Consider the following 21,054-nt stretch of genomic DNA (forward strand, 5'->3'; position numbering starts at 1 on the left):
TTTTAAGAAACCTGTCCCTTTCAGGGGCAGCTCCTTCTGCCCGCTTGTGTCTGTGCAAGCATCCTTGACTTCCCTTCCTTTTTATTTATTTATTTATTTATTTAATAAAATCACTTTTTTTTTAAAAAAGATTTATTTATTTATTTATTTATTTATTTATACAAGCACTGGGTACAGTCAGAAGCGCGGGAGGGTGAGAGAATTCACCAGAGCCAGAGCGGGGAGCAGAGCAGGCAGAAGGACCGAAGTACACTGCTGAGGGGAGCAGCGGGCGGCAGGAGAGGTCTGCGCGCCATGTGGGACCCTCCTCCAGTGGCCGGGGAGCAGCCGGGGATCGAACCAGCGCTGCAGAGGCCGTGGGCAGCCTCGCAACCCAGCGCTCAACCGCTGCGCCACTGGGGCGGCCTTCCCTTCCCTTTTTAAAATAAACTTGCCTTTTTGAATATAAAAGACCAAGAAACAAAAAATAAAAATAAAAATAAATTAAATTAAGGTATAATTGACATATAACATTAGTATCAGGTGTACACAATTTAATTTGATATTTGTATATATTGTGATATGGTCATCACAGTAAATCAGTGTATCTGTCACCAAACATAGTTACAAAAAACTTTTGTATGAGCTCTAATTTTTACATATGGGAGGCAAGTCCTTTGTTAGATTGATATATTACATTTTTTCTGACTAAGAACATTCCATTTTCTTTTTTTTTAAAGACTTATTTATTTATGCATACAAGAATTGGGGCCAGAGGTGTGGGGGTAAGAGGATTCACCAGATACAGAGTGGGGAGAAGAATAGGCAGATCTACTGAAAATACACTGCTGAGGGGAGCAGTGGGCGAAACAGGAGAGGTCTGCTGCGCCATGTGGATAGCTCCCTGGCTGACTGGGGATCGAACTCAGGGACTGAACTCATGCTGCAGAGGCTGCGGATAGCTTCACAGTGCTGTGCTTAATCCCTTGTGCCATCAGGGAGGCCCATATGCCAAATTCTTAAAAACATTTCCCTGTTATTGTATAAAATTTATGGTTTGAGTTTTTATATTGTCTAAGATCCAACTCAAACTACATTTTGTATATGGAATTATGGGTTGTGATTCAATTTTTTCCCTACATTGATGTTCGAGAACCATCTTTTCAAAAGCTTTTCCTTTCTCCTTTGAAGTGTCTCACGGCCTCTAAAGATCGCTTTAGCTGAGTCAGACCACATCATTCCTCTCTGAAACCCTCCACGTACTTCCTATCTCAGAGTAAAGACCAAAATGTACGCTATTTTTTTTAATTATAAATTTTATTTTTATATTCCCCATACAATTGCAACCCCCTTCTTTTGACCCCAAGCCCTCCCCTCCCCGCCCCCCACCCCCCATAGAGTGTCTCTGGGTCATAGTTGTTTGTTGATTTTGATTTTTACTTTCTTATAGTTATTCTTTTTCCTGGTCCCTTATTTAAGTTTTCTAGATTCCTGCTATGAGTGAGACCATCTGGTATTTTTCTTTTTCTTTCTGGCTTATTTCGCTGAGCATGATCCCTTCCAGCACCATCCATGTTGCTGCAAATTGCATGTGTTTATCTTTTTTGAATGCTGAGTAATATTCCATGGTGTATATGTACCACATCTTCTTGATCCAGTCATCTACAAAATGTACGCTATTAATGTTCTACATGATCTGGAAGCAGGTTTCCATCCTGATCTCATGTACTACCACTTTCCCTCACTTCTAAACACACTGACCCCAAGGCCTGCCTGGTGGTGCAAGGGGTTAAGTCGCAGCACTATGAAGCTGTTAGCAGTCACTGCATCATCTGTTTGATTCCTGGCCAGGGAAGTGACCCACATGGTGCAGACCTCTCCTGGCTCGACCACTGCTCCCCTCAGCAGTGTATTTCAGTAGATCTGCCTATTCTGTTTCCCACTCTGTCTCTGGTGAATCCTCTCCCCCGCCCCCTGCACTTCTGGCCTGTACCCTAGTTCTTGTATACATAAGTAAATCTTTAAAAAAAACAACACATTGACCCCCTTCAGCTGTTTTTTTTTTTAAAGATTTATTTTTTTATGCATACAAGAGCTGGGGTACAGGCCAATGGTGCGGGGGGACGGGGACGGTGAGAGGATTCACGAGAGACAGAATGGGGAGCAGAACAGGCAGACTGACTGAAACACACTGCTGAGGGAAGCAGCAGGCACAACAGGAGAGGTCTGCTCAGCAATGTGGGTAGCTCCCTGGCTGGCTGGGGGATTGAACTCATGCTGCAGAGGCTGCAGACTGCTTCATGGTGCTGTGCTTAACCCCGTGCGCCACCAGGGAGGCCCTCCTTGCTGCTCTTTAATCATGCCAGACACTCCATCTCAGGGTCTGTAGAAGAAAAGCACTTTCCTCAGGTATCTATATGGCTTATTTGTTTATTTTCCTCAGTGTTTTCTTTCTTTTTAAAGAAGTGTTTTTTTTTTTTTTAAAGATTTATTCATTTATGTGAATAACTATAAGAAAGTGAAAATCAAAATCAACAAAAAACTATGAACCAGAGACACTTTTTGGGAGGTGGGGGCCGGGAGGGGAGGGATTGGGGTCAGAATGGGGCATTTGCAATTGTATGGGGGAATATAAAAATAAAATTATTTAAAAAAAATAAAATAAAAGATTGTCTAATATATGGTATAAAAAAAAAGATTTATTCATTTATGGTTAAAAGAACTGGGGTACAGGCCAGAGGTGTGGGGGGTGAGAGGACTCAACAGAGACAGTGTGGGGAGGACATGTGGAGTGACTGAAATACACTGCTGAGAGGAGCAGTGGGCGAGACAGGAGAGGTCTGCTGTGCCATGTGGGTCACCTCCCTGTCAGGGGATCAAACTCATGCTGCAATGGCTGTGGATAGCTTCATAGTGCTGAGACTTAACCCCTTGTGCCACCAGGGAGGCCCTCCTCAGTGTTTTCTTAATGAAGCTCTACCATTCCCTGTTTTGTTTTCTTCTCTTATATACCATTATCTAGCATATTGTATATTTAATTTTTGTTTCTTCCACCTGAATGTAAGCTCTAAAAGCTAGGGATTTGTTTTGTTCACCAGTCTCCCCAGCATGTAGGACAATGCCTGGCACATAGCAAGCACATACATTTGCGAAGTAAGAAGACTGAAGCCCAAAAGATTAAGTTACTTGCCTGAGATTATACAGGTAATAAACAACAGAGCTGAAATTTCAACCCAAGCAGCCAGAGTTCATCCTCTTGAGAAGTGGTCTCCATTACTAAGGCTCAGGGAGACACAAAGGTGAAGGAAACCTAGCAACTCCCTCTGTCTTTTGCCTGCACTGGGGCCAGTTCTCCGAGGGTTTAGGTCCAGCTCTTCAGGGAATCAAGGCCCTGCCCCAGGCCATGAATGGGGCAAGGCCAGTGTACTAATGCCCCCCAGTGGCTACGGTAGGGAAGAACAGGTAAAGTGCAGCTTGAGGCTGAAAAGCGTGTTGGTGGGGAACCTGGTTGGTTCTCCCCTCACAGAAGACACAATGCCAGGTGTAGGCATAACATCTTTATTTTATCACAAGGGTCAGGCAGTGGGGCAGTGCAGCATCCAAGCCCCAGACCAGACATGCAGCATCCACATGCAGGAACAGCTACATAGGCTGGGGCAAGGCCAGGGGTAGGGGACTGGGACCATAGGACACCCACAGCATCCCTGCCAGGATGTTTGGGCCTTGGGTGCTTCTGCCTCCACTACAGCAAGGAGACAGAGGACTGGGCTGCCTCCCATGGCTAGAACCCTATCACTCTGGCCAGGAAGAAAGATGGCACAGGGGTCTGGCTGGCCAGTCTATAGCACTAGATTCCCGATATCCGGGAAGAGGGTCTACACTTCCGAGTCCCCAACAGGGCTAGACCCTGATCCCAGAAAGGTTTAGCAGAGTTGGGACCAAGCCCTACTCCACCCAGCAGGAGCAAGTCCATGAAGGGGACTTCCCTGAGCACACAAAGGAGCCTCCTAAGGCAGTAGTAAACTGAGGGAGCTGCTGTATACAGGAGGCCTTACCTTTGTGCCCCGGGATGGGGGAGAAAGATTTCAGGTATGAGAGCAGACCTGGGGCTAGGGCGGGGTAAAGTGAAGGGCAACAGCCCTGGGCCTGTAGGCCACAGCCACCAAGGCCTAGAGGGGCTGAAGTCTGAGGCCTGGGGCTTCCTGGTGCAGGGTTTTGGGTTGGGAAGACCAGGCCAGGAGAGGGGAGGGTGGCCATCTTACCCAGACCCCTTGCACCCATGCTGACCTCTGGCCAGGGCCACAGGGAGGACGGACAGATAGATGCACAGAGAACTTCAAGGCACCAGGATTCTGAGGAGTAGCAGGGCCACCCCCCGCAGACAGTGATTATAATAAACATCTTCAGAGCTTACACCACACGACATATATATAGGGTGGAAGGAGAGAGGCTGAGAGAGACACAAAATGGGGAAGAAACACACAGGCAGATGAGGGTGAGAGAGACAAACCAGGTGAATATGGCAGTGAAAGTGAGGGTGTGGGGCAGAGGAGAGGAGGGAGACAGAGATGGGAGAGAGGGCAGAAAGCCAGAGACGGCCTGAACAGGCAGCACTTCTGGTCCCTACAAAATAAGGCACCAGAGTCAGTAACGTTCCCATTGTCCCTGTGGTATTAAAACGGGTGCTGGAGGGAGGGGCGGGCGGCTGCTGAAGGACGAAGGCCTTCTGGAGTCTCACACCTGTGCACCGGTGGCCTTCTTGATCAGGGGTATCTGCAAAGACGGAAGAAGCCATGAAGTCCAGACTCTGGGGCCCACAACCCTCCACCTGAGCCAGTACAGCGTGCCGGCCAGATCACCCCCGACCCTCACCAGGCACACACCTTAGACAGGTCCACGCCTGTGAGGGCATGCACAGAAGCAGGCAGCTCTGCCAGCAGTCGGCTCACTTCTGACGTCACCTTGCTGTTGTCCCCACTGAGGACCACGATCTCATCGACTTTGGTGAGTGGGGCGGCAATTTTGGCAGCAATCTAGCAGATGGGGCGAGAAGAGAGTTTGGTTGGTATCCCTGTCTACCTGCCTGCCCAGCAGGCATGTCACCCAAACCCCAAAGCAGCCTGGTGGCCCTTATTTGCAAGCCATGGTCAGAGAGACCCCATGAGCCAGATACGAGCCCAGGCTTGTCAGTTTCTTGCCCCCTGCCAAGGATTCTCCCATTAAGTGCTTCTAGTCAGCCTGTCGTCATGTTACTGACAAGGCCCAGAGGAGTTGTGGCACTTGCCCAGCTAGCCCCAGTCTCAGGGTGGAGGAGCCTCACCTGCGGGAGGGCCTCCAGCACCAAGGCCATCTTGGCTGAGTCCCCATATTTCTGGTAGGCCTCAGCCTTGAGCTTCATCCGCTCAGCCTCTGCCTTGCCCATCGCCTCGATGACTGCTGCCTCCGCCTCCCCAATTTTGCGGATCTTCTCAGCCTCTGCTTGCGCCAAGAGCACCTGCTTCACCCTGGGGGTTTCAGGCCCGGCAGGATCAGTGGGGAGTGCCAGGGTCCCCTCGAGTTTAGTTTGGGGGTCAGCAAACCCTCAAGCCCTCTGTTCTGGCAGGTGTAAAGTTGATGTGGGGATGATGGTGGGGGCTGCCATGGCAACTTGATTCTGGCCAGGGAGAAGCCACTGGCTCCCAGGTGCTAATGGGAGAGGGGACGAGCACCACACCCTCTGTGCTAAGCACTACCCCCTTTACTTGTCTTCCTCACAACAGTCCCTTCACAGTGAGTACTGGGGACGGGAGGGTTGGTGTTAGAAGCTGCTTCCAAGCTATGGTCAGGAGGCTGGAGGGATCTCGTGGGTGGCAAAGGAGCCTGGCTCAGCCCCAGCCTCGGCTCTGGCTGGCACTCACTTTTCCCCCTCGGCGATCTGTTGTATGCGGTGGGCCTCGGCCTCGGCGGGGCGGCGCACTGTGGCGATGAGCTCCTTGTCTGTGCGCAAGATCTCCTGCGCCTCCACTGCAATCTGCTTCTTGCGCTGCACAACCTCGATTTCAATCTCTTCTTGCCTGATCTTCTGTTGCTCACGGGCCCCTTGTAGTTCATAGGCCAGCTGAGCCTCGGCTGTCTGTAGCAGGAGTGTTATCAGTACATCAGGGGCTAGTCACCAAATCGTGGGCCCTGAGCCCTAACCCGGGATGCCCTGTGGCTTCTCACCTTGATGTTGACCTCCTCACTGAAGGCTGACTTTTGCAGCTCAAAGGCTCGCTTGGAGTCGGCAATCTTGGTATCTGCCATGAACTTCACATCCAGCATCTCCTTCTTGCACTCGGCTTCCTGGGGACCGAAGGGGTGGGTGCTGAGGGTCCCCTGAGTGACCAAGGTCTCACTACCCATGCGCTCCTTGCCTCGGGGGCAGGAAGGAAATCCCACGTACCCGAATGCCAGCGTCCCGCTCAGCCTCGGCCACGCCGATGTCGGCATCTCTCTGTACCACAGCAGTCTGGGTCTTGCCCAGGGAGCTCAGATAGTCCACTTTGTCATATACATCCTGGGGAAGGAAGAGGAACAGTCACAGGTATTCAGGGCATAGAGGCCCTTCCCACCAAGCCCCCCATCTTTGACAGATGCTGGGGCCCACAGCCTTCCCATCACACCGCACCTTAATGGTGAAGCTGAGGATCTCGATGCCCATGCGGCCCACATCAGGGGCTGCCACCTCCCGCACCAGTTTGGCAAACTGGTCCCGGTCCTGATAGATCTGCTCCACAGTCAGGGTTCCTAGGGGCAGAGCGTCATAGGTTGGCTCCCCAAGGCCCCAGCCAGCCGGGAGGATACTTGCACTAGAGGTCTAAGTGTATGCAGGATAGTGTGGTCTAAGCTGTCTTCCTGGGGTTTCTTCTTAACAGTGTTTAACGCTGAGTCTCCTTATGCAGCATCCACGTTGGATGAGGAAAAGGGTCCTAAGCAGCACCAGATGCCTCACCAGACTGGCAGTCCCACACAACCCCAACTCCCTCAGTTGCCCTCCCCTTCATTCAATTTGCCCAAAGTTTTGAAAGGAAATACTTGGAAGAAAACATTTCAGCTTTCCAGCTAGAAAGCTGAGTGGAACTTACAGCCCCCCCCGCCCAGCCCTGCAACCCTCCCTGGGACTGGTCAGGGGGCCCTGCAAGGCGCCTCACCGAGGATGGAGCGCAGGTGTCCCTCCAGGGTCTGAAGGACAACGTTCTTGATGTCCTGCACATTCTTGCCCAGGAACTGCTCACAAGCCACAGCTAGGAGCTCCTTCTCCGTCATGATCTTCACCTGCCGATGGTCACAAAGGCCCCTGAGTCAGGTTGAGGGGAGGGAGAGGGAGGCCCCAGCCCAGAGGTTTAGAGGGTGATGCTGTGCTCCTCCCTCCTTTCTCAGACCTAGAGGCCTAGGGCTGGGAGGGGGCAGGGTCTGTCTGGGGCCTTTAGTGGGATGGACATATGGAAATTCTTACTGTGAGAAATTTCATCTTCACTGGCCCCACTGGGCCCTGGCATGGCCTCTGGGTGGGCAGAGGCCCACCACATATAGCAGATCACTGAGAGTGAGAAGTGAGCACCACCATGGGCATTTGGGGCTTGCCCCCCGCCCTTCCATCCCACTGTTCCCTCATTAGCCAATTCCTCTTTTGCAGATTCCCTGCAGTAGGGAGACCTGCAGGTCGAGGGACAGAAAATGCAAAAAGGAGCACGAGCAGCAGGGAAACAGACAGATAGAGACTAGGGAAGAAAGTCCAGACAGGGCAGGAGACTGGTCCAGGGGGTGGCCACTGAGGGTGGGCATCTTCCTGCCTTTCCTCCGAGGCACTAAGCCAGTAAGCCTATTACATGGCTGAACCTCACTGCCCTGTGAAGCTGAGAGGTGGGAAGGGCAAGGAGTCCCTCGCCCGGGCACCGAGCTGGAAATGCAGCGAAGCCTTGCCTCCAGAGCCCAGTGCTCTTCTGCCTCAGATGGGCTCACCCTCTGGCCCCACCCCTTCAGCCCCGACCCAGGGAACAGGGAATCTGGATTCTGGGGCTTGGTATTTTTGACACCTGCAAAGAATGGGGTGGGGTTAGTGAGACAAGAGCCCTCTGAACTGCTTCTGTCCCTCGCAGGCCCGCTGAGGAGAGAAGGGTGACTGTTAGTCCTGCTGGGTGGCCAAGGGGCGAGCGAGTACGTTCCAGTGGTGAAAACGACCCTCTCCTGGAAGAAGGAGGTAGGGGCAGGGGCTCTGGAGAGACTGCCTCTGGCTGCCGTCCTCTCCTCCTCCCCCCAAACCCCAGCACGGGGACGAGGCGGCTCAATGGACATGCGTGGGGCTGCTGAGTTACTATACCTGGGCGACACCCGTCACAGTTAAAGCTACCCCCTCGGCCGTCTCTACGTCCTCGCAGCGGGGCTGCAACGTCATAATCTCTAGGGAAATCCTGCCAAAAAACGCAAAACAGGGGCATGGGTCTGGGGACCCAGGGCCGGGACTGTGGGGAGATAGTCCAATATCGCACTGCTGCGGCTGGGACGGGCCAGGGGGTCTATTGCTGAGGAGGGTGGAGAGGACTCTTCAAGGGGTCAGAGCTGGGAGTATGTGAGGACATGGGATGGGTGGCAGGGTACAGCTGGCTCCAGGAGAAGGATGGGTAGAGTGGGTACAGCTGGCTCCAGGAGAAGGCGTCTTCTAAGTGTCCCCCGTGTGCACATATGGTTTCTGCTTAAATCAGCCTGGCTTGAAGAGAGGGAAAGGCAGGCGAGACGATTTGGCTGTGGGTGTGTGGGCTGGGAGGGGCTAGGGAAAGCCCAGGCACAGCTGCGTGTATGTCCGTGGAAGGCAGGGAAGTGTTGGCATGCACAGAGCCATGCAGGCTATCCATGGATGCCATCTGAATACCCCCGTAGCCCTCACCCATCCCCTGGATCTGCTGAGCACCCAGAAATGCGGCAGGGGGCTGCCTAGAAAGCCCTGCCTAGAGTTCATGTGGGAACACACCTTCTGCTGGGCCAAGACGGGGTCAATCCTGCCCCTGATCCTTGCCAGGGAAGCCCTTCCTGGTCCCTCTACTTGGCAGCAGGCTGTGACTTGAAGACTACCCTCTGGGGTTGGGCCCACGTGGTTCATGTGGAGAATGTAGGCTGGGGTCACACTACAGCCTTCTGGCAAAGCAGCACTAATCCTAGAGACCTGTTCTGCCCACACATTCTGAGTCCACGTCACCCAATTTAAAAGGGACCAGGGCATCTGCAGTTGTTTCATGCAGAGTAGTGGGTTTGGAGGGGGACAGGCCTACTTTACAGGAGGTGGCAAGGGAGGCTGTGGCCCTACCCATTCCAGACAGGGTATTCCAAGCTTCTTAGGTCTCTGCACTGAAGCCTGCCCTCCATGGCTACAAGGTGGGGAAGGTCCCTTCCCCAGTCAGAGAGGGCAGGCTGTGAGAGGAAGGGCTTTTGCCAGAGAAGGCTGAAGGGCAATGTCATGCAGAGGGGAAGGGATGGGGAAGAGGGCATTTAGGTCTTTTCCAGCTGGAGACCCATGACATGCAAGCTCTGAGGGGTAGGGGCTTTCTGATGTTCACTGCTGCGCCCACAGTGTCTGGAACTGAGCAGGTGTTCAGAGAGTGGGTGAATGGAGCAATGAGCAATGAGACGAGAACCCACACAGTACCAAGAAAGCACCTAAAGTTACTAACAAAAATTACTAAATGCCCTGGCTCAAGAGTAGATTTCACCAGCTCTGACTGCACGGCAACGGAGAGTGAGATGCTAGATCACTGGCTTGTCAAAGGGAGAGCCTATCGACGATCAAGTTTCAGTTTCTCTAGCACTTCTTTCCCCAAAATCCTAGAGCAGCCTCCTATCACTTTACTTGCTTTTCTGATATCTCTACCAGGCACAAAGAGGGCAAGATCCTCCCCGCTTCCCAGATGGAGAAACTGTAGCCCAGTGAAGAAGAGACGACTGGCTCAACAAAAGACCTGGCAGAGGGGAATGGTAGAGGCTCTTTACTCTCAGGCTGGTCAAGGAGATCGGAGGGGGCAAGGGGCTGGGTGAACAGAAGTCGCCATGGAATCTACTTCTGGCTTTGTAGGAAGGAGGGCTGGGCCTGCCACTGGAGTATCAGGCTGGATAAGGGGCTAGCAAGGGTTTCTGTGGTGCCTGGGGGACTAGGCCCTTAGCAGTAGTTAGCACTGAACTCCCATTGCTGAATGTCCAGCTCTGTCACATAATCAGAACTGGTCGACTTGGGCAGAGCTTCCAGAATCCCTTGCTCTTTCCCCAGTAGCAGCCCCAGTCGGGGAGGGCAAGGAAGCTAAGGATATTTAGGGATCCATCCTGGCACCCAGAGCAGCAGAGGTGGGGGCAGAGGGGAGGGAGGCACACTCTCAGGAGAGGACTCCATCTGGCTCCTGCCTGCCTGGCCCCGCAGAGCAGGAAGAGAGAAAGTTAGACACAGGGGAGGAAGCAGGTGGGTTATTACCTGTGCAACCCCAGTTACGAATAGCGGGACCCCCTCCGACGTCTCAATATTCTCACAGCGACACAGGATGGTCATAACCTCCAGAGACAGTCTGAGGAGCAGCCGGGGGAGGGGTGGGTAGGGAGAGGTAGGGACAGGAAGGGTAGGAGGGGACACAGCAAACACACACAGTGGTTACCAGACAAGCACCGATGCCTGATGCCTGGGGGTCGGGCCGGGGCGCTCTCAATATTTCAACCCCCCACTGCCAGCTCAGCATTGGGCTGTAGGGAGACAGAGAAAACCCCATGCTGGCTTGAGCCCTCTGGGTCTCTGCTCTAGCCCCCAAACCCTTCTAAAGAGGAGCTGTTGGGGGCTGGGGAGGTGGGCCCATGTCCTGAGGTAGGAAGGCTTGGGGCCACCACCTCATTCTCACAGGAGATTCCTGGCATAGTTTGGGACATTTAGCCTCAGCTCCACCCTCTAAACACAGGCAAGCCTGTGTTTGCAGAAATTGGGAGGGGGAAGCTTCTCTGGGGATTAATGAGCCACCATAAATACTGGCTCCTCCTATTCAGGGCAGTAGGAAGGCAACTTAAGGCCAGAAAAGGCCAAAGAAGATTCTGGACTTTTTGACTTGGGGGCTGGGTGGTATGTGTCAAGGAAGGCTGGGGGAGAGAGCGTGCCCCTGCCTGGGTAGTCACAGGGACAAGCGGAAGATGACGGAGTAATGCACTGGGATTTCTAAAGTTGGGCACAGGTAGAGAAGAATCATGGTAGAAAACGCTGCTAGGCCCATCCGTCTTGGGCCCCTTGGCTGTGTGAGTGTACGTGCGCTCAGGCTGGTGGGCCAGGCGAAGGCTGGGCTGTGGAAAGTGTGGAAGGGGAGGCTGAAGTAGGAAGAAGCAGGTGAACTGGGAGGGTGGAGGGTGGGAAGCAGCAGGCAATCTGGAGCCCCCTCAGCTCTTATAATGCCAGTCCTGGGGGCCCCCATCATGCAGAGGTGCACAGGCTGCCTTCATTTGAGCCCCTAACACTGGCACTCTTGGGCCTGAAGACGGTTGACCCAGCTCAGACAGGAACCCACCAAGCTCTCTTCCGGGGAAGGAGAGGGAAGTAGGAGGGAAGGAGGGAGAGAGGGGGAAAGGAAGGAGAGAAGACAGGAGGCTGCAGCTCAGATGCCAGGGGAAGAGGAATGGCTCAGCTAGGGGGAGAGAGCTGTCCATATCAGGGCTTCAGGAGAGTACAGGACGCAGCAACAAAGTGCAGGAGGACGGATGCCCTGAGCCTGGAGGAAGCATGGCTGACACCGAGGGTGGGTGACATAGGATGGCTGTGGAAAGTACCTTGAGGATCCAACTGGGTTTTAGCAGCCTCTACTCTGACCTGAGAGGTTCCTACAGCCTTAGGGGAATAAATGCCTCAGTCTGTGGATGGGACCCCGATTAAACTAGGGGGCAGGAAAGGGGTTGTCCCCAGAGCAGTGGCCTAACGAGGAGGGACTACAGGCTCAGACTACCAGTCAGGGGGCTAGAGGGAGCACACCCAGCACACTGAGTTTCCTAAGATGAGGCCCCTTTCCAAACCTGCTGTCAGAGAAGCCTGGCCCTCCTGTCCTGGCCCTTTGCTCCCTGGAGTAAGAAATGGGAAGGGAAGCAAGAATGTGGATGCCCATGCAGGACAGGCTTTAAGTCTGGAACTCTCTGGGCCTGGCGGTACTTTGCACTAGATTCTCTATTGTCCCAGGACCTTTTGGCATGTGGGGTGTGGTGGCAGTGTCTCTAGAGGGGACACCCCATGCTTCTGACAGGCTAACAGTCCCACTCAGGAGTGCCTACGTCTCCTGAGAGGAAGTTTGGCCAGTATTGATTACTTTCAGATGCTTTTGGCCCTGGGCCAGAAGAGTCAGCCAGCATCCCTCAACTCAGGGCAAAGTGCGGGGAGAGATGGGAGAATGGAGGGAGGTTACTAGGAAATCAGTAAAGTTAAAAGTTGCAACCTGCTACTCTAGCTGGCACCCTCAGCCTCTTTGAAGCCTCAAGAACCAGCTGCTCAGTATGGCTGTGGGGCTTCTCCCGACCCACTGGTGGAGGATTTCCACTGGAATCTCCATTGCTTCATTTTTGGGATGACCAACCCTTCCCACTCCCCCAGTTCTGCTGTCCCCGTTTTCTAGATCCTGGTTGGAAGGATGTAGGCCACTCCCCTGATCTGAAATCTTGAAGGGGGTGATAGTGGGGAGGTGGCTGGCATGACTCATCTCTCTTGGGTGGGCAATGAGGGTGGCAGGACAGGCCAGTCCAAGCCTGGCCCTGCTGGGGTCTCTGGGGGAGCCAGCAGGTGTAGCCTGATGGTGGGCTCTCTGGGAAGCTGTAATCTCCCTTCCTCTAGTAAGTCTTTCCAGACTGACTGAGGAGGTCCACAGGACTGGCCTGTCCTACCTCAGCACCAATTTCTTGGATTCCCCACCCCCGTCTCTAACACATTGTTGTCACAAGCCACTTCACCTTGTACATCTCTGGTATTTAGTCCCTGCCTGGACTATCCCTGAGCTTGCACAGGTGAGGTGAGGCTGTGCATAAGATGTCTCTTCAGGGCCTCCCTGGTGGCGCAAGGGGTTAAGTCTCAGCACTATGAAGCTATTCGCAGCCACTGCAGCACGAGTTCAATCCCACATGATGCTAACCCACAACATGCAGCAGACCTCGCCTGTCTTGCCCGTTCCTCCCCTCAGCAGTGTATTTCAGTCAATCTGCCTGTTCTGCTCCCCACTCTGTCTCTGGTAAAACTCTCATACTCTGCCCTCCCTGCACCCCTGGCCTGCACCCAAGCTCTTGTATGCATAAATAAATAAAATAAAACTTAAAATAAAAAAAAGATGTCTCTTGGGCCTCCCTGGTGGCGCAGCGGGTTGAGCGCAGCGCTGTGAAGCTGTCCGCAGCCTCTGCAGCGCGGGTTCGATTTCCGGCTGGCCAGGGAGAATCCCACATGGCGCAGTAGATCTCTCCAGCCTCGCCCGCTTCGCCTGTCTGCCTGTTCTGCTCCCCGCTCTGTCTCTGGTGAATTCTCTCATCCTCCCGCACCTCTGGCCTGTACTCTAGTTTTTGTACAAGTAAATTAATCTTTGAAAAAACAAAAAAAAGATGTCTCTTTAGCAGTTCCCTCCCTCCTTAGACCCACTATCATTGGGGTATAGAATTAACACTTTGAGCTAGAATCAGGAACTGGGATTCTGTCTGAGCATGACCCTGAATTCTCTAGGGTAGAATTCAGGCTCCAGTGGAAAAAGCACAGCCACTGGGGAGATGGTGGCTATGGACAGACCTCCCTGTGCCACCCGTTTCACCTGCTTCTTAGGAGACCCCACCCTCCAGAATGGAATGTGGCAAGTGGCAGATGCTCTAGCTGTCGGGTGGGTGAAGGCAGGAGCACCAGAAGTCCTTTTCTCCCTTGCCCACCATGACGCCAGGGTCCCAAGACTCCAGGTCCTTACCTCTGAGTGTCGGAGATACACCACCAGGCCCAGGCCCAGCCACCAAACACATACTGTTTATAGTCAGAACCACAACAGCCTCCTGGAAACAAAGCAAACAAACCCCTGCTGGTCAGTCTGTTCTTGGACCTTTCTTCCCTCCCTCCCACAGCAACTTTGACATTTACCTGCTCTGAACACTTGACAGCTCCCATTTTGGGGGTCAGGGCTGAGGTTACACATCAATGGGAGACATGCCCTTTAGGGGCACGGAATCTAGTTTGGTAGGCATAAGGAGGCTCTCCAATGAGAGGTTGAGAAGTCTGTATGTGGGAGTGGACAGGAAAAATGCCCATATTTTATCCAAGCATTCACTCAAAAACAGAGCATTTTTCTGTGCTGAGAATACAGATATGAAGACACCTCTTGTAGGAGGAGATACAACTGGGAGGGACCTTTCCTGGAGGTAACTGGAATATCATGTGATTTGCTTGTTAGGGCACAGATAGGGAAGCAGGGGACCTGACACTAGGAGGCTGACAGGAGGGGGTCTCCAGGTGAAGATGGGAGCCGGTGGGGTAGGTTCTCCATTCGCAGGCCCTTCACGGTAACTGTTCCTCTTATGGGCCAAACAGATGGGGGGAGATAAGGTCGTACCAATGAGAGAAGAGAAGGAAAGAGAAAGGATCTAAAAAGGAAATGGTTCCTGGAAACGAGATATTAGCCAAACTGAATGTTGCATGTGGCCACGACCCAGGGCTATCAAGCTATCAGCAGCCACTGCAGCATGAGGTCACTGGCCAGGGAGCTGACCCACATGGCGCAGCAATGGACATGTTCAGCATGCCCTCCATGCAGAATGAACATATATCAATTCCCGAAACTCTTGTAATGACCCTCCCTGCTAATGCCAAAACTACTCATCCAGTTCAAGAAAACTTTAGTAAAAGTTGGAGAGGCAGTTAAGTTGAAGCACAAAGAAATGTACAGACAACAGATGGTTCAAAGGAAATGAGATTGGGGGAAAAAGCCAATGGGTGTCATCACTCCCATGTTCACAAACCTGGGTTTTCAGGAAAGTCTTGGAGCATGTGCCTCCCAAAGTCAAAGGTCTGAGTTAGTTATTCATAATTGTATTATAGCCTCTCTGGGAACCTAAATCAGGGAACAAGGTGGGGTGATGGGGCAGAGGGTAGATCAGTGTCTCAGATGTTAGACTAAGGAGCAGGGTGTGTGTGGTGAGAGCAAGCACCACACAATACAAGGGGGGGGGAGGGGAGAGAGAGAGAGAGAGAGAGAGAAAGAGAGAGAGAGGAAGAAAACACAAGGATATAATGTAGTGAAACTCTCATACTCTGCCCCCCCCCGCACCCCTGGACCTGCACCCAAGCTCTTGTATGCATAAATAAATAAAATAAATCTTTTTTTTTAAGGATTTATTTTTATTTATTTATACAAGCACTGGGTAAAGTCAGAAGTGCGGGAGAGTGAGAGAATTCACCAGAGCCAGAGCGGGGAGCAGAGCAGGCAGAAGGACCGAAGTACACTGCTGAGGGGAGCAGCGGGCGGCAGGAGAGGTCTGCGTGCCATGTGGGATCCTTGCTGGTGGCCGGGGATTGAACCGGTGCTGCAGAGGCTGCGGGCAGCTTTGCAGCCCAACGCTCAACCACTGTGCCACCAGGGGAGGCCCAATAAAATAAATCTCAAAAAAAAAAAAAAAAAAAAAAAGCCTTTTTTTTCTTTAAAGATTTATTTATTTATTTATGCATATAAGAGCTGGGGTGCAGCCCAGAGATGCGGAGGCGGGGGGCGGGCGAGAGGCTCCACAGAGACAGAGTGGGGAACAGAACAGGCAGACTGAGTGAAATACACTGCTGAGGGGAGCAGCGGGTGAGCCAGGAGAGGTCTGCTGTGCCATGTGGGTTGCTCCCTGGCTGGCCGGGGATCGAACTTGTGCTGCAGAGGCTGCAGATTGCTTCATGGTGTGGTTGCTTAATCTCTTGTGCCACCAGGGAGGCCCCTCTTTTTTTTTTTTCCCACAAATACAAACTTACATTTGTATTTCTGAAACACTACTACACAAAGGGAACATACTGGCGTCAGAGAGAATGGGTAGAAGCCTCTTAGAGTGACCCAGGCTGATGTGGTGGATAATGTGGGAAGGTACTTCTAGTCTTGTGCAAGGGAACTTTCTGCAAGGATGAAAATGCTCTCCAGTTGTGCTGTGCAGTAATGCAGCCACTAGTCACCTGTGACTACTGAGCACAGGAAATGTGACTGGTGTACTGAGAAATTTAAATTTTATTTTATTTTTTTAAAGATTTATTTATTTCTGGGGCATGAGAGCTGGGTTACAGGCCAGAGATGTGGGGGGTGAGAGGATTCACCAGAGACAGAGTGGGGAACAGAACAGGCAGACTGACACTGAGGCACACTGCTGAGGGGAGCAGTGGGCGAGACAGGAGAGGTCTGCTTCGCCATGTGGTTTCTCCCTGGCTGGCTGGGGATCAAACTTGTGCTGCAGAGGCTGCGGGTTGCTTCATAGTGCGGTGCTTAACCCCTTACATGGTGCTTAACCCCATGCGCCACCAGGGAGGCCAAGAAACTAAAATTTTAATTTAACTAATTTCAATTTAAATGGCCACATGGCTAGGTGCTACCAAACTGGAAGTATAGGGCTTCCCTGGTGGCACAGGGGTTAAAAACAGCTATCAAGCTATCAGCCAGCCACTGCAGCTGGCCAGGGAGCTGACCCACATGGCACAGCAAACCTCTCCTGTTTCCTCTGCTGCTCTCTTCAGCAGTGTATTTCAGTAGATCTGCGTGTTTTTTTTTTTTTTTTTTAAGATTTATTTATGAGGATTCACCACAGAGTGGGGAGCAGAAGAGGTGGACTGACTGAGATACATTGCTGAGGGGCAAGACAAGAGAGATTTGCTGTGCCATGTGGGTCACCTCCCTGGCTGGGGATCGAACATGCGCTGCAGTGGCTGCTGATAGCTTCATAGTGCTGTGCCTTAACCCATGTACCATGAGGGAGGCCAAGATTTGCCTGTTCTGCTTTCCATTCTGTCTTTGGTGAACCCTGCCCTACCCTAACCCCCCCCCCCCAACCTCTGGCCTACACCAGAGTAGGGGCAGGAGGAAGTCTTAGGTCATTGTCAGTTTCTTTGTGGTGGAAATACCTGTCCAGAAGGTTGTAGCTCAGAAGAAAGTCACTGCAGGCTTTTTTACTCTGGGGAGTAGGACAAGGGAGGCCTCCAAGGACAAGCAGTTAATTTGAAATCTAAACCATCTTTGGGATCCAGTGAAACTGGAAGAGGGTCAAAAATCTCAGCTTGTTCTACTTCTTCTGGCCTGATGGGGGCTGGGCGCGGCTGTCTCCAGCCAGCTCCAGTGTAATTCTCCGTGTGCTCTGGCAGGATGTGGCGGCAGGGGCGAGTGCGCACTCTACCTTTTGCTTATTCTCTGACCTTGGGAGCCGACTGCCACAGCTCAAGTTGAACCGTGGCCAACAGGGCCAAGTTCCAGGGTAGCAACAACAGGAAGCTGGACTGCTAGGCTGCCCTGCCCCCGACTGGCTCCCCACCAGAAGGCATCTTCCTTCCAACTTCCAGGTCACACAGCCTGAGTACCACTCCTAAAAGAGGATACTTAGGTGTGTCTTCCTTGACCTCCCTAGTGCCCACTGTCTTGAGACCTGGAAGTTCTCCTAATTTTGTCACTTTTAAAAATCCAACTTGCTTTCCTTTTCTTTGTCCTCAACCAAACTGAAGAATCACAGGGTAACTTCCACCCAACTCTCAGCTCCTACCCTGACACAGTTGTATTCTTCCCTTTCTGCCCTCTTCTACTTCTTCCTACCAGTCCAGATAGACCATTTTGTGGCCTTCTCTCACCACACTTCAGGAAATCTCAGAATGTTTATAAATACATAAGAAACATTCGATTAAATTATCAAAATAGCCAAATATGTCAAGCAGTAATATGTGCTTCTTTATTAGTACATCAAATAATAAGATCTAGTGGTAGATCTAATAAATAGCTTAATTTCTAATTAATTTCTTTTCTTTTTTTTTTTTTTTTTAAAGATTGATTTATTTATTTATACAAGCACTGGGTACAGTCAGAAGCGCGGGATGGTGAGAGAATTCACGAGAGCCAGAGCGGGGAGCAGAGCAGGCAGAAGGACCGAAGTACACTGCTGAGGGGAGCAGCGGGCGGCAGGAGAGGTCTGCGCGCCATGTGGGACCCTCCTCTGGTGGCCGGGGAGCAGCCGGGGATCGAACCGGCACCGCAGACTGCGGGCAGCTTTGCAACCCAGCGCTCAACCGCTGCGCCACTGGGGAGACCCAATTTCTAATTAATTTCTTAATTTCCTCTCACCCCCCACCTCTGGCCTACATCCCGATTCTACTAAATAAATATAAAAAAAAAAGTTAGTGAAAATTAAAATGAACTTTCCCCCCATTCAAATGCACAAAGCTCTAAATTCTATGCACAAAAGCCAGGTTAAAAACCTCTGACCTCTTGAAGAGATGAGAAAAAGGTGTATGTATGATATTTGGATTCTCTTTAAATTCCTGGAAGTACAGAGAGAAAAAGGTTTCTTATTACAGAAGGAAGGAGGGAGGTTGGAAAATAAGAGTATCCAGACTTTTCAGGTGGAAAAGATGACCATGAAATGTATCAGCATCCTCCTGAAACTGGGCTGAGTGAGATGCCTCTGGACTCAGATGCAGGCTAAGTAACCAGGTGCGGGCAGGTAGGAACAGCTGCTCTGCCCTCTTGGGAGTCCACTGAATCTCAGTTTAATCATCTCATCTCAAATCCCAAGGTACTATACACCAGGCATTATACCTGCCAGTTTTCTCCCAATCTTACTTGACTCCAGCACCCTCAATTCTCAGCACAGCCTCCACTTTCCACCCCTAAAACAGCTTCGAAGCTAGCACTGCACCAGCTTCTGGCCAGAGGACTAGGTTCCCCGCAACTGGAGGGGCTCTTGGGCTCTTCTTACCCTTCCGCCTCAAGGCTCTCTTGGAGAGCTTTTGTCTCCTCAGTCCAGTGGAAGGCTTCCAGAAAGACAGTCCTTAAGAAAAACAAACTGGGAGGGCCTCCCCGGTGGCGCAGCTGTTGAGCGCTGGGTTGCGAAGCTGCCCACAGCCTCTGCAGCGCCGGCTCGATCCCCGGCTGCTCCCTGGCCACCAGGGGAGGGTCCCACATGGCGCGCAGACCTCTCCTGCCGCCCGCTGCTCCCCTCAGCAGTGTACTTCGGTCCTTCTGCCTGCTCTGCTCCCCGCTCTGGCTCTGGTGAATTCTCTCACCCTCCCGCACTTCTGACTGTACCCAGTGCTTGTATGTATAAATAAATAAATATTAAAAAAAATTATTAAAAAAAAAAAAGAAAAACAAACTGGGGGTGCAGATTCAGGTTCTAAAAGCCTTTTTGGGGAGGGGAGCTGGGAGATAGGCCCAGGTCTTACAGATGGCCAAGTGCAGCATTTTATATTTTTAATTTTCTAAAGATTTATTTATTTGTGAATACAAGAGCTGGGGTGTGTGAAGGGGGAAGAGGATTCACCAGAGACAGAGTGGGGAACAGAACAAACTGACTGACTGAAATACACTGCTGAGGGGAGCAGTGGGTGAGAAAAGGGAGGTCTGCTGGGCTATGTGGGCATCTCCCTGGCCCACCAGGGATTGAACTCATGCTGCAGTGGTTAAGCAGAGCAGCTTGGCACTTCCTCTGACCCTAAGGCTATCTCTGGTCTTTAGAGAAGTTAAATATTCCACTTCCCTCAGTGGAGTAGGGTCAGGGAGAGTGCGATTTCCTGTCCCTTGGAGAATGATTTTGAGGTCCAACCTGAGCCGAATGCCATATTCTGGGCTAAAAGTTCCCAACAGATTGATCACACATCTTAAGGCTGGGGAGCTAATAAACCCTGACCTAACCCAGCCCCTTGTACCCATTTCTGCAGCCAGCCCTAACAACTGCACACAGCCGAAAATAGGCATTGACAGTGGGAAGACATGAAGAATTCTGAAGCTACAGGCCTCCAAGCTGTCAGGAAACACAGCCCTTGCCCAGCAGTTGTCAGGCTGGGATGTACAAACTGGTACAAACTGGTGGCCATCTCCCTTCAAGACATCCAGTGTCCAAATTAAATCGCAGTCTTAAGGCAAGCTCTCTCTCCCCTTTCCAAAGCTGCAGTCCCCAAGCCCCACTTCTAAGCTCACAGAAATTCTGGAGCCTGCAACAATTTTGCAATCCAGCCTCGGAGCAGAGCCGGGTTTCTCAACCTGTAGAGGCCGCACCCGCGACTCCCTGGCTGTCAATTCCCGGAAACCCTAGCAAGCCCCAGCCTGCTCGGAATTAACGGGTCTGCCGGAGCCGGGGGAAGCATCCAAGTCCCAGCGGCCTTCCCCATACAGGCACTTGCCCTCCAAAACTGCGCGAACCAACGCCAGTCCCTGGCATTGGAATCCAGCCAAACCGCTGTGTTCTGGGAACCGCGGGGCTCCTCCTTCCCGGAACCCCAAAGCGTCAGTTCGGGACCCCCAAGGCCGCACAGTGGAGCGGCGGGTGTGTGTGTGTGTGTGAACCCTGCCTCGGGAGGAGGCGGAGAAACGAGGGAATAAACACGAGAAAACACGCAGTTGCAGCGGAAGCCCTAGGTGGGTGCGCGAGGGCGCGGGATACTGGTGTGGTATGGGGGTCCCTCTTGGAAAGGGGGTGCGGGGGCGCCGTGAGCCAGGCCCAGCACCCCGGTAACCCCAGGCTTACCCGTTTGTTCTTCAGCCCTGCACCCACCCCGCGTGCCCTCCCCCCGCCTTTCCAGGCACTGCGCCCGCCCCCAAACACCATCCCGGCGCTGGGCGCCTCAGGCCCACCTACCTCGCTGCCCCCTCACCTGAAACCACCAGCGCCTCGTTGGGCCCCACGGTGTGGCAGTTGCCCATGGCGTCGGCGGGACGGAGGCCCTCGGGGAGCGCAGAGACCCGGACCGCAGCAGCCGGCCTGCACCCTACACGCCAGCCGCGCCCAGCCTATCCCGCCACCCCCGCGGCCGCCCGCCCGCGCCCCTCCGCGCCCGCAGCCCCCCGGAAGTGTGCGGCGGAGGGCGGGGCCGGCTCGCGAGCTGCAGGAACG

General features: G+C 52.6%; 1 protein-coding gene across 5 annotated transcripts; it reads right to left on the reverse strand.

Annotated features, from left to right (window-relative positions):
* Positions 1 to 2,660: 2,660 nt before the first annotated feature.
* FLOT2 (flotillin 2) lies at positions 2,661 to 20,944 on the reverse strand. 5 transcript variants are annotated; one of them, XM_037493511.2, is made up of 11 exons: positions 20,816 to 20,944; positions 13,923 to 14,004; positions 8,318 to 8,408; positions 7,149 to 7,272; positions 6,626 to 6,744; positions 6,401 to 6,514; positions 6,181 to 6,300; positions 5,877 to 6,091; positions 5,300 to 5,483; positions 4,863 to 5,012; positions 2,661 to 4,752 (listed from the first exon to the last, which is right to left on the reverse strand). In XM_037493511.2, the coding sequence occupies exons 1-11, from the start codon at positions 20,862 to 20,864 to the stop codon at positions 4,714 to 4,716; spliced, it is 1,287 nt and encodes a 428-aa protein (XP_037349408.1). In that variant the 5' UTR covers positions 20,865 to 20,944; the 3' UTR covers positions 2,661 to 4,713. The 5 variants fall into 5 exon arrangements, with proteins under 5 accessions (XP_037349408.1, XP_037349409.1, XP_037349410.1 ...); XM_037493512.2 differs by lacking the exon at positions 8,318 to 8,408 and adding an exon at positions 10,451 to 10,541; XM_037493514.2 differs by having other exon boundaries at positions 2,662 to 4,752; positions 20,800 to 20,915.
* Positions 20,945 to 21,054: the final 110 nt, after the last annotated feature.

The sequence above is a fragment of the Talpa occidentalis genome, unplaced genomic scaffold, assembly GCF_014898055.3.
Source record: "Talpa occidentalis isolate TD23 unplaced genomic scaffold, MPIMG_talOcc4v2.1 talOcc4.7, whole genome shotgun sequence".
Taxonomy (NCBI): Eukaryota; Metazoa; Chordata; class Mammalia; order Eulipotyphla; family Talpidae; genus Talpa; species Talpa occidentalis.